This window comes from Penicillium verrucosum (genome assembly GCF_028828655.1).
Source record: "Penicillium verrucosum strain IBT 35672 chromosome Unknown utg000001l_segment0_segment0, whole genome shotgun sequence".
NCBI classification, from domain to species: Eukaryota; Fungi; Ascomycota; class Eurotiomycetes; order Eurotiales; family Aspergillaceae; genus Penicillium; species Penicillium verrucosum.
Window position 1 is genome coordinate 3,827,158 of NW_026643210.1, and position 12,269 is coordinate 3,839,426.

Here is a 12,269-nt window from a genome sequence, read left to right on the forward strand (position 1 = left end):
GCATTGTGGAATTGAGATCCCTACTTCACGCCACGCGATTTGGACTTTATTCTTCAACTCCCTTGATTCAATCGCTCTTTTGCCCTTGACCCCTCCAAATATGTCAATCTAACCACGCCGGATGACTACAGATCTAGATCACTCCGTCCCTTCCGCCATCTCGGCGCCTTCTCCACAGTTCCACTCGCGGGACACGCGCCTCATCCGTGAATCGCGTCTGGCTCCCTCACTACTCTTGTCCTCTCCGCCATCAGGAGACTCGAGTCCATCGACCGCTGGTTCCCCCGGCCAACGAACCTCTCCGCGGAGTATCACCCTCGAACCCCCGCCTCTCCCATTTTTATCCTCGTATCGTGCAGCCGAAGAATCTCGGCCCTCTTCGCCGGTCAATCGCGAGGCGGAAGGCAGCATCTACTACACCACCGCGTGGGGATCCCCATATGCAGCACCTAGCACTCGGAGACTGTCAGTGACCAATAGCCAAATCGAATTCGCTGGTGTCGACCACGGATCTGGTCCCAGCTCGCCCGTCTCGTCAGTAGCCAACCACACCGAGTTGCGGAGACCGAGTGCCGGCAACGACGACACACTTGAACCCGTGGACCGCGATAGCCCCGCCAATAACGGAGGTAAATCGATACGGGATTTTACGCAAGATTGGATCAACCAGTACCTTACTGGTCAGCCTAGAACAGAGCGCAGCAATTGGCTCAGCGACGACTCAGGAAGTGAAGCGCCTTCGTTCATCACTGCGAGGAACCACTTTGCCGACGACGCTTCGGACGACTGGCTCGGTCTGGAAGACGGCTTTCGTTCCGACGACCTATTGAAAACTCCAACGCTCTCTGATTTCGTTGGGAAAAAAGCCGCTGCGCGTGGAAAAGTCAGCAAAACCTTACACAAACGCGCTGATACACTGCGGCAAGAGGATTTTTGGGGGTTTGCTTACGACAAAGACCCACCACAAAACAACATGTCAGACCCAAACACACCCACCGTCGAGGTAAACTCGCCGGTAGAAAAGCCGTTACCTCCTCCGCCCGCAAACGCGACGGAGGACGTTGCAAAGATGGAAGACCCACTCAACCCGGGTCCACTAAAAACACAGGTCTCTGATATCAGCAGATCAGCCGCTCAAACACCACGGCGGAGAAAGAAATTGAATTGGCGTGGGAAAGCCTGCATAATCGAGCTACCACATGATGATAAAAGAGGTTCGGGACCTGGGTATCGTCTCCTAACACCTGCCGACATTCAGCAACGAATGCAAGAATGGGAGAACGAAGGGTACGATGTTCGTGGATTCACCATTGGCGATTCCGAGGACCCCTCCATAACGACAACTCTTGGAGGTCTCAGCCGACCCCTATATCCCGACCCATATGACCTCCATGAAATTTCCAAGAGCCAATCGCTTGTCGTCAACTTCCCAGACAGGGCCAAGTGGGAGTCTTATATCACTGAGCTCCAAGAAGAAAAGCTACGCGCTCTTGGGGTGTCATTTGGTGATGATGAGCCTGAACAATCAATATCACCCGATTACTCGCTCAACCCTAGTGGCACACCTTTCCCAGGCCTCGTCGCATCACCGCCGATCCCTACTACGTCTGCGGCAAGCAATCCCATCGGCCATATTCACCCATTCTCGCCTCACTTCAATCAATCATCAATGCCTACGCCTGGTGCGATGGGGTCCGTGGCATCGCCTTCGCAATTCGGTATGCAGACGCCATTCATGGGTGCGGATCAAAATATGATGGGTGGGTTCCCCTTCCAATTCCAGCCCACACCTCCTGCTCAGGGATCTATGACTCCTCAAGGATTCATAAACGCCCGGCAGCCAACCACTTCGGCTGGCCCAGGAGCAATGGGCAACTTTTCCTCCATGTTATCGCCGGTTTCTCCGCTACATGACCAAGGGCCTTTCCACCCCGGGTTCAACGATAAGGCTGTGTTCGATGACAAATATGGCCATGGCATGCACCAGGAAGGCCTGCCATATCAGGCTCCCAAGACCCCGGTTAATGGCCACCCAGATCATTTCCATGCATCCAACGTCGAGATTGCCCAGCCTACACCTCGAGGCCACGGTCATAATTTGAGCGAAACTCTGCAAAGAGGACTGGACCAGATGACGCATACCGATTACCATCTGGAAAACTCGATCGACCGACAATTGGAGGATGATTACCGTGATTTGAGCGACCACGCAGGCCTGAATGCCAACATGCTGAAGTCGCGCTGGGGATTGCCAGAAAATGAACACCAAGCACAGAACCCTTCCCATCACGCACCCCATCCCTTCACCCAGCACCAGCTCCCTCACCAATTCTATGGAGACCAATATCAACAACATAATGGTCTTGAGGCTTCTGATCTCGACACAAACCCCAGCGTTGCGGGTACGCCGCAGACTCGCCAAGGGCCGTGGCACGAGACCCAGCCCAGCGGCAACTCCTACCACGCAGGCCATCAGTCGCAGCTCTCGATTTCATCCCTCAACGTTGAAGCCAAGGAATTCGACCCTACCGCATCGTTCAGTTCGCAGCCTGTGCCGTTCGGTAACGACACATTCCAGTTCGGTGGCAGGAGCGAACAAGGACTCGGTTTTGTCCCGCCTCCCTCATTCGCGCCTGGTAGCAGTATTAACGGTCCAATGGATTCCAAGCTGAACCACAATGCCAGTGGTAGCGGCGGATTCAAGTTCTCCACCGCATCGTTCAATGTTGACGCACCTGTTTTCAACCCCAACCCCGCTATCAGCGTCAACTCGAATGCCAGCTCCGAGCAGCCTCCCGCTGGTCGCACCAAGATCTTCGGCGACATTGACATCAGCGAGATCACCACGCCTGACAAGAAGTCCAAGGCTATTCCTATTGTGCGGCCTGATGAGATCGAACAGGAGAACAATGAGAAAGAGCGGGTCATTGAAGACGACACCAACGGTCGACCCATGCAGCCTACCGACCGCCACAAGCGTGCGCGTCGCGGTGTTGGCCACGCGGAAGGCGAGGCTAGATACAGCATCTCGACCCACCCTCTGGGTGAGGCAGGCAACGCTCAGTCTTCGAGCGCGCTCCATACCGTCGCTGAGGGCAAGGAGAATGCCATGCCCAAAGAGAACAATCCAGTAGAGCGGACGGGTACCCCTGTTAGCGAAGCTGACACTTGGACTTTATTCGATGCGAAGCGCGAGGCTGAGAACGCGTCGCAAACTGGATCACCGGCCCAGGCAGAGGCCTCTAAGGATATTTTTGTCGAAGAACGTGAACCAAGGGAGCCTGCTGCAGGAGATGATACGTCTGTCACTGTCTCAAAGGGGGTCGATCACGCTCCTCATGGATCCAAGAGCTCGATCAAGAGCAGTGTGCTGTCGCCTAATGCCCAGGCTTTCGAGTTCAAGCCTGCTGTTTCTGAATTTGTTCCTACGACGGTTCAACCATCTAGCTTTGCTGAGCCAAAGCCTCTTGAAGCAAATGTCACTCAGGAGCAGCCCATAGGAAACGCTGTCAAGAGTCCCGCTGAAGATAAACCTAAGAAAGCTGGACTCATGGCTTCTCGCTTTGCCGCCCCAAGCCCACCTAAGCAGAAAACCTCGCCAGATCAGCCTGAGGCCCAGACTCCAACCCGCGTAGAAACAGAATTCATCACTCGCCAACCTAAACATTACGACAGCCCGTGGGACTCCGAGGACGACTCACCTGACGATGATGAGCTGAATGCAGTCATGGAACAGCTAAACGACGACGACGCAGATGTCGGCATCGAGCGGCAAGCGACTCCTTACAACACGATCCACGCGACTCCCTTCCAACTGCGACACGACCACCTCACGGAGTCGATGGGCGGTCCGACGAAGGAGCAGCGGTTTGGTTCCGCGGAGGCCCGAAGTGAAGCCCCCAGCCCGAGCCCTGGTGGAGTCCCCAAGACCTACAAGCTTAGCATTCCCAAGCTTGGCTCGGACATCGATGCCAACAGCAATGCTACCTTCTCTCCGCAGAAGAGCCTGGTCTCTCGTCTGCAGTCCCCTGTTCGCCACCTTGTTACTGAGAATGACCATGTCAGTGACTGGGATGACATGATCTCCGCTGGTGAAGACGAGAAGTTTATGAACCGTAACCGCTTCTTCGACCGTCGCATCAATGATCTTGTTGGCACCGCGATCGACGAGCATTTGGGCCCTATGGAACGTGCCTTGGCAGTCATTCAGCAGTCGGTGGCTTCTATTGCCACGGGCACTGCAAGCAGAAGGGTCTTCCGCAGCACATCCGCCGAGATGGAAGACAGTGATGCTGATGATGAGGACGAGGACGATGACGATGACGGCGAGGAAGCCTCAGTTCGCGATCGCTCGCCTCACAATATGAGAGAGCGTAAGCTGGAAATGCTCAAGAATGTTGTCATGGAAGCCTTGGTTACCCACGATATCCCTCAGCGGGTTTCCCCTCACTCCAGCCACAGCGAGATCTCGCAGCTTAAGGAAAGCATTGCTGAACTGCAGGCTCTCACAATCAAAAAGCTTGCTCAGGACCCTGTTGGCGATATGCGCGAGATTCTCGAGGAAGCCATGGCCAAGCAATTGGCCCAGCAGATCGCCTTGCAGAAGCCCCCCGAGCCCGCGCCTATCAGAAGCCGAGGAGATTGGTGCCGACAGCCTTATGCTCCAGATCGACGGCCTCAAGGGCATGTTGCGAGTTGCTGATGAGCGTGCCGAGCAGGAGTACAAGGATCGCCGCGATGCACAGGATGCTATGACTGAGCTCCAGCGACTGTTGAAGTTTGCTGAAGAAGACGCTGCTCGTCACAGTGCTGCTGCAGAGGATGCTGAGTCTCGTCTCCTCCAGTTCAAGGAAGAGAAGATTCCCTACTTTGAAAAGATGCAGTTCCGCACTGAGTCTCTTTCGGAAGAGAGCGAGACTCTCAAGGTTACTATCGCCGAACTGTCCACGAAGAACATCGCGCTTGAGGGTACCCTCGACGAGTACCGTCTTTCTAGCGATAGCTTCCGCCGTCAACTTGAAACTACTAAGGGTGAGAACAAGTCTTTGCATGAGACTATTGATCACCTGAGAACTCGCATCGAGGACAGCATGATCTCGCGCCAGAACCTCACTGAAAAGTTCGATCGTCTTCAAGATGACATGCTCAATGTCACTGCCGAGATTACTCGCGACCAAGCTGCCTGGCGCAGAAAGGAGGAAGACCACTCTGCTAGGTACAGTGAGCTACGCGCCTCACACTCTCGTGAGCTCCAATTGCGCCAGAAGCTCGAGGAGGACGTCCGCGAATTCGAAAAGAACGAGCGGGAGGCCACAAAGCTGAGGTTCATTCATGAGCAATCGCAGCAAGAAAATGCTAGACTGGAGGAACTGGTCACGAATCTCCGAGCGGAGAACCATGAGCTGCAAATCAAGTCTGCCCGGTTCGAGCGAGAGTTCATCGAAGCCCGTGAGAGCAGCCGCGCTGAGATCCAGCGCACTCGCTCCTCGATGGAGGCGGACCTTGAAGCTTCTAACAGCCAGGTGAACATTGTGCGTGCCGAGCTGGAGGCCCAAATCATTCGTCTGCAGACTCAACTTGACAACAACCGCATGGATACCGATACCTCTCGCGAGCGCTACGAGCTTCTCCTCGAGGAAGCCAGGGACTCGAAGGCCACCGCCCTGGCTGCTAAGGACCTTGCCATCGATGAGAACCGCAAAATTCATGAGCGCGTTCTCAATGACCTGCGTGAACGTCACGCTCGCGCTTTGCATAATTCTTCGGAGGATCGTGCACGCGGTGAGAGTCACAACATGGAGCGCATGGCTTTGTCCGAGGACAAGGCTAATCACCTGCAAGAGCGCGTGAACCTCCTTGAAGAGAAGCTAGAGATTGCTCAAGCTGCTGCCCGTGCTGCTGCCGAAGCAGCCCACAGCGCCAAGACAATCCCCGGCCCAGTCCCGGCTGCCTCACCCTCGCACTCGCGAGCGACGCCGTCCATGTCCTACAACAAGGGATCTGAAGAACCCGAACGGATCTCTCCTCAAGCGCTGCGCGAGTCGATCTTCGTCCTCCAGGATCAGCTCCAGCAGCGTGAGACACGCATCGAGGAGCTCGAACAAGAAGTCGGTACGATAGATAAAGACGCGCCAAATAAGATCAAGGAAAAGGATACCGAGATCACCTGGCTGCGTGAGCTCCTAGGCGTCCGCATCGACGACTTGCAAGACATAATCCAGACCGTGTCCAACCCCTCATTCAATCAGCAAGCCGTCCGCGACGCAGCCATCCGCCTTAAGGCCAACCTCCAAATGCAGCAGCAAGAAAAGGAACGCCTCACAACCGGCAACCTCCCCTCCCTCGCCAACCTTGCCGCCTCACCCCGCTCCCTCCCCCTAGCTGCAGCCGCCGCCTGGGGAAATTGGCGCAAAGGCCGCGAATCTGCCGTCAACACCTCTGAGCAGACCCCATCAAAGCCCAGTAACGCGAGCGCTTTCCTGTCAGGCCTTCTAACACCCCCGAGCTCTCATGTCCGAGAGAACGGTACTGGCTCGCAGACTAGTGCTGCCGCGCGGTTTGCGCAAACTCGCCCTTTGAGAGGCTTCAAATCAACCCCAAGACGCGGCTCGGTTCGCAGCCAGGCACCTATCACGGAACCTCAGACGCCACCTCTTCTCCGCCGCTCGAGTTATGACCATGACGCTGAGCCGGCGAACTACGAAGATGGGAGCTTCGCGGATGAAAACGAGAGTACCGTTGACGGGATGGTGTCGGCTTCGCCGAGGGAGAGAGACGATGAGGGTCCATTTGGACCTCAGATCGATGAGGCTGAAGCCGAAGAAAGCGATATTCAAGCCGACGCTGAAGCTGACGTCTCCTCTTCCGACGAACCCTCTACTGAGGAAGAGTGATCCCGTTGCCCTTGATCGTTACTCATAGATTTCTTTGAATTTTCCATCTCATCTCGGTGTTTCTTTGCTTTTTTTTCTTTTTTCTTTTTCCCGTCTGAAAGACGGCTACAGAACGAACCATCGATCTGTGATATCTTTGCATTTATCGTTTACTGCTATTTCTGGGTTTGGTGCCAGCCGCCAATTTCCCGGATTTCTCTCCTCTCGTTACATCCATATTCCCCCTTTCGACATACATACCTATCTTCCGGCTTCGTGGCCATTGATCAATGTTTGCGTTTTCGGATTTGATACCACACCGTTATTTCGCTTGCTTTTCTACCTCCCATCTCCTCCCCCGAAGGTCTTGTACATTGAATATCCTACTTTACATTTTTTTTTCCTTCTCTTGTCCTATCGTTTACATCCCTTCTATACATACTAATAGTCAATCTGTGTCATTCTTTACTTTCTGATTGTTCTATATTATCCATCCATGTCCCCCCTTTTTGTGATGTCGTTGTCGGATGTAGCTTGTTGATACACGCTTCCCGTTGCGTTTTCTTGTAGTTTATTACTATTCAAGTGTTTACTATTTCCAAATACATTCAGTAAGTCCTAAGCCTTACAAACTCCCCTACTGTGAAATGTCTACCGCACGGATTTGGTTTTGATGTATGACGTCGGCGCTTGTGCCTGAAATAACATGAGCGGCATTGGAGACAACCATCGTCGATATGCCAAGACGCGAAGCGTGTTATAATAATAAATAATATCCTTAAACAAGGTCACGCAGGTTTAGCCTTACATAGCTAGCACATGTGTCTGCTTTTTATATCTGAGGCTTGAAACTCGGGCCGCTCTTAATTAGAAAACTGAAGGAAACAGCATCATGAAACGAATAGAGTTCTCTGCCCTTTCCTACGCCCCTTGGTCATAACGTATTTTCGTGATACTTAACCACCTCGTAGGATATGAATTTTATCAACCCTCAAACTAGTTAGGGAAGATATAAGAAGATATATATAGTGTAAGGAAGTTCATTTCATTTGATAAAAGTGTTAAAGAATATCAAGAGAGACAGCACCTAGTATCATTGTATATATAATTTGAAATTTCATATAAGTGCCTGCGAGGTACTTCAGTCTCTTTTGTATAGGCAGGTCATACAACAACAGACACCTAATCTATAGTGACCAGATCTGGTATTGGCTGGGATGCATCAATACACAGAGGCGTGGTTGCAATTGTTACATATAAGCAGATATTAAGCATCTCATCCATCTAGTGAGATAGTTAGCTGGCGGGTACAATCAAGTTTGACTATGTCTAATTCACTTATCTCTGCTGTGAATCCCCTATTGCTCATTGAATATACTATGTGATGTGCTCTCACTTTGTATCTAAAATTGGTCAATTGAAACTTTCTGTTACTGCTTTAGCACAAACATAGTTAGTTGTATGTTCGTAGTTGATGCATAGGGCAACGATATATATGTTGCAGTATACTTGCAAGATTTCAAATGATCATTCAAGTAAATCTAAATTCCATAAAAGATCAGATGGAATCAACCATCAAATACACATAGAAAGATCAATTATCATATTAAAATCTTGAATTCAACCAACTGGAGTCCAGTACACATCGAGCCAAGACCAAATCTCAAGGCGGAGCGGTGTTTATTGAAAGTTGGTCCGAGCGCCGCCAATTGACACCTTGCGCGTTGACAGCCAAACGAACATCACCACCACTCAACTCGTCAATTCCCCCAGACTCATCGGAGTCAGCTGAACCCTTCCACTATGCGATTTTCAACAACCACCATCCTGGTAACCGCGCTGGGGTGGATCACCGCCGCGACCGCACACACCATCCAGCTCAAGGCTCACACACGAGAATGCTTCCACGAGGCACTGCACCGCGACGATGTCATGACTGTCACTTTCCAGGTTGGAGATCGGGAGTTTGGAGGGAGTGGAAACCTTGAGGTTGATTTCTGGGTATGAACTATCCCGGTCCTGGTCCTGGTCTTGATGTTGGGTGATTTAGGTGTCGCTCGGGAGTCCTTCTCTGCTCCGATGGTGGCACTGGGATGAAAGATCGGATCCAGAAACCGAGAGTCCTACGTCTTCCATGGCTAGTCAAGCTGCTATATTGGGATATACGGACAATTCAAATGGAGAACGCAAATGCTAACGCTTGGTCACCGCAGGTCGAGGATCCCCTGAGAAACCGCCAGTACTTCAAGCAAGCCGTTGCCTCCGACGACTACTCCTTCACTGCACAGGCCGACGGCAAATACAACTACTGCTTCAGCAACGAGGGTTGGACCTCGAATTCCAAGGAGGTCTCCTTCAACGTCCACGGAATTGTCTATGTGCCCGAGCACGAGATGGCGCAGGATCCCCTCGAGGTCGAAGGTAAGCACGAGGGAACAACAACCGACGGAAGAATATTGAGACTGATCATATGGTGCTATATAGTTCGCAAACTCTCCGAGGCTTTGGCGCAGGTGAAGGATGAGCAATCGTACATTGTCGTGCGTGAGCGAGTTCACCGTAATACTGCAGAGAGCACCAACGGCCGTGTGAAGTGGTGGAGTATGTTCCAGCTTATGGTGGTTATTGGTGAGGGTGTGTTCCAAGTGTGGTGGCTCAAGAGATTCTTCGAGGTACGTGTGGTTCCGTTGATTGAGACACCGGAAGATGAGATACTAATGCTCGATATGTAGGTCAAGCGTGTGGTCTGAACTGGATTTGCCGTCTTTCCTTGATCAAAAACATCTTTTTTTTCCCTTTTGTTATGCATCGATGAGCGGCAATTGTGGATTTGGGTATTTCTGGAGCAGTTCGTTTTCAGCGCGATTTACCAGAATAGATTTATCACGTTTTCACGCCATGATATCTTGCAACTATATAATATACATCTGTACTACCACAGTGACCCATATGACCTTCATGTGGACTGGTATACTTGGTAGTATTGTAGTTGATCCCGAGGATGCTAGTCAGTGGCTGGTAAAAGTACCGCAACCCAAAAAAAATGCGGAGATACGACCCAACCCAATTGATAAATTGATAATGTCACATGTTTGGGTAAAGAAACTCTTTAGAAAGGACAAGGGATTTCTCGCAATTACTTTATTTCACCACGATATGAGTAGAGGCAACGTACAAACCCTGTTGTCTCAATGCAAGGGAGGAAAGGCTGACAATCGAGGACAGGAACAAAAATCCGATATCACGAGCACCTTACATGGTATTATACCTTGGATAGTGATGGACGACCTCGAGGGAAACTCCAGCTTCCTGAACAACCCTGATCCCAGCGACCCGCTCTTCCATGTTTGCTGGGGTCGACAATCGTGTTCAAGCTGCCTGACTGGTGATGCTTGCAGCTGGTGTGCCATAGTAGGTCACATCCTTTTATGACCAGCGTTGCTTTTTGTAGTCAAGTTTTACGTTTCTCTCCTTCTCTCCCTTCCCCGTCATTTACATTCCACATGCGCATGCTCTCCACAGTACTAGTTTCACACCCTGTTCCCTTGCGTCCCTAGCCTCCAGAACGGGGAGAGGGGCTTCAAGGCCACACCTCCCACGGGCCCCCCATTATTGCCTCTTGCTTTGACTTGATCAGCACGTTCAGACCCATGATCTTCTCCTCCGCGCTGAAAGAAGCTGACTATTGATTCCTATGGTATAGTCCTCGACCTGTGTTCCTAACCCATCGCGGGTTCCGATATTTGCGCCCTTTGGCTCAGAAAACATCTGCCCCCTTGGCTCCAAGGAGAGATGGGAGTTGAGAGCTATGCCATTTGGGTGCCACGCTAGTACCATGACTGTTCTGTCAGTAATGGGTGCTGTGCTTATGACGCTGGTGTTGGGCGTGGTAGGAGTTGGCTTAGTGTGGCTTGTGCGCCGGACTCGACGGCGTTGGAAGGAGGTAGAGTATGAGGAGCTTGATGGGGAAGGGCAAAGATCATCTAGGCGGCGAGGTTGGGATTTGGGGCTTGCGTCCTTTGTTGGTCTCTTTCCTGTGTACAGTCGGACAGAAGGTCAGCCTGAAGACGAGGAGGAGATAAGACCGCTGTTGGAGTAGACTCAAATGATGTCTACGGGCTGAATATGGAATGTATAGGGATTGATTCTTGGTATATCGCTATATAAATTGCTACCCCAATCAAACGATAGAGTTGATCATCTCGCGCGCAACTAAAGCAATCTCCTCAGCAGTCTGCTTTTTTCTTGGAATTAAATGCCCCGCACCATGATCAAACAGATCAGCACTGTCTGGATCACACATATTGTATAGCGCCATTGACCCATCAAGGAACGGATCCGACGCGCCAACAACATGAAAGGTGGGAATAGTAATTGGTTCTTCATCATAGTCGTCAGCCGTAAGAAGCTGACCAGTCACGGGATGCACCGGTGGCCATCCGCCGAAAAAAAATCGCGCATTTAATTCGAGGCATCCGACCAAGTTCTCTCTGTCTTCTTTGCTCCTCGAGAATAAGCGACGCGCCAACTTGAGCGCCCTCAGAGAAGCCAATCACACCATCAATGTCGTTTTCACTGTCAAGAATGCCAACCAGACTGTCGACAACCTCGACGATACACGAGAATGTGGGGTCATCTGCCGCCTTCGCAGCGGCTTTGATTGCTTCTTCCGGAGTGTCGCGTTTCGGGAAATCACTCATGTTCGCGTGGACCCGTTCAGGCCCATCCACCCTGATGAAGGTATAGTTGGGTGGTGGACCGAAAAACCCGGCGAAATCTGGGGGAACATGTACCTCGGTGGCTCCCTGAGTGTAGTGGAAACTGGCATTTCCATTGGAGGCGAGGGCATCAGCGAACGGACCTGGATCCACTATTAGTTTCTCCAACGTTCATCGCATCAACTGCAGCATACCTAGCTGTGTTTGGAGAGCCTGTATATTCAGAGTCAACTAAATGATTTTATAACCACGTGACAAAAGGCTTGACACACCTTGGCGCTGCAATAGCCTCCTGGGAGACATAGAAACTTCATCACGATGATCAACTGGGGAATATCTTCGGAGAAAAACGCGAGATGGAATATCAGCCGGAGTGTTCTATAAAGATACTGTCTACGCGAGGAGGCACGGACGAATTATGCCATCAGGAATCTGCCAGGATCTCGAGGGTTTTGCCCCTGTGGTTGGAATGTACCAAGTACGCACCCTCGCCTTAGCAAGGGCACCGGAACCACACGCTATCCAAACCATCGGAAAGACATGGCTTGGAGCGCAAGATCAGATCTACTGATCCTGATCTGCAGGCCTGGAAGCCAAAAAGTGAAAAGATACGAGTGGAGTTGATGCTTTGATGCACGGAGGATCCAATTTAACGTGCCTGCGAGTTGCTTAATTCGTC

General features: G+C 51.6%; 4 protein-coding genes across 4 annotated transcripts; 3 read left to right on the forward strand and 1 right to left on the reverse strand.

Annotated features, from left to right (window-relative positions):
- Positions 1-121: 121 nt before the first annotated feature.
- Positions 122-6,893, forward strand: N7516_001431 (putative myosin class II heavy chain (MHC); the record flags this gene model as incomplete). Its single annotated transcript, XM_057214153.1, has 2 exons — positions 122-4,618; positions 4,668-6,893. 2 exons carry the CDS (start codon positions 122-124, stop codon positions 6,891-6,893), a joined length of 6,723 nt encoding a protein of 2,240 aa, XP_057076036.1.
- A 1,782-nt stretch (positions 6,894-8,675) lies between these two features.
- N7516_001432 (p24 family protein) lies at positions 8,676-9,622 on the forward strand (the record flags this gene model as incomplete). The annotated part of the gene is made up of 4 exons (XM_057214154.1): positions 8,676-8,873; positions 9,086-9,293; positions 9,357-9,544; positions 9,605-9,622. 4 exons carry the CDS (start codon positions 8,676-8,678, stop codon positions 9,620-9,622), a joined length of 612 nt encoding a protein of 203 aa, XP_057076037.1.
- Positions 9,623-10,151: 529 nt separating this feature from the next.
- Positions 10,152-10,971, forward strand: N7516_001433 (uncharacterized protein; the record flags this gene model as incomplete). The annotated part of the gene is made up of 2 exons (XM_057214155.1): positions 10,152-10,283; positions 10,576-10,971. The coding sequence occupies 2 exons, from the start codon at positions 10,152-10,154 to the stop codon at positions 10,969-10,971; spliced, it is 528 nt and encodes a 175-aa protein (XP_057076038.1).
- Positions 10,972-11,266: 295 nt separating this feature from the next.
- N7516_001434 (uncharacterized protein) lies at positions 11,267-11,904 on the reverse strand (the record flags this gene model as incomplete). The annotated part of the gene is made up of 3 exons (XM_057214156.1): positions 11,267-11,733; positions 11,785-11,803; positions 11,863-11,904. 3 exons carry the CDS (start codon positions 11,902-11,904, stop codon positions 11,267-11,269), a joined length of 528 nt encoding a protein of 175 aa, XP_057076039.1.
- Positions 11,905-12,269: the final 365 nt, after the last annotated feature.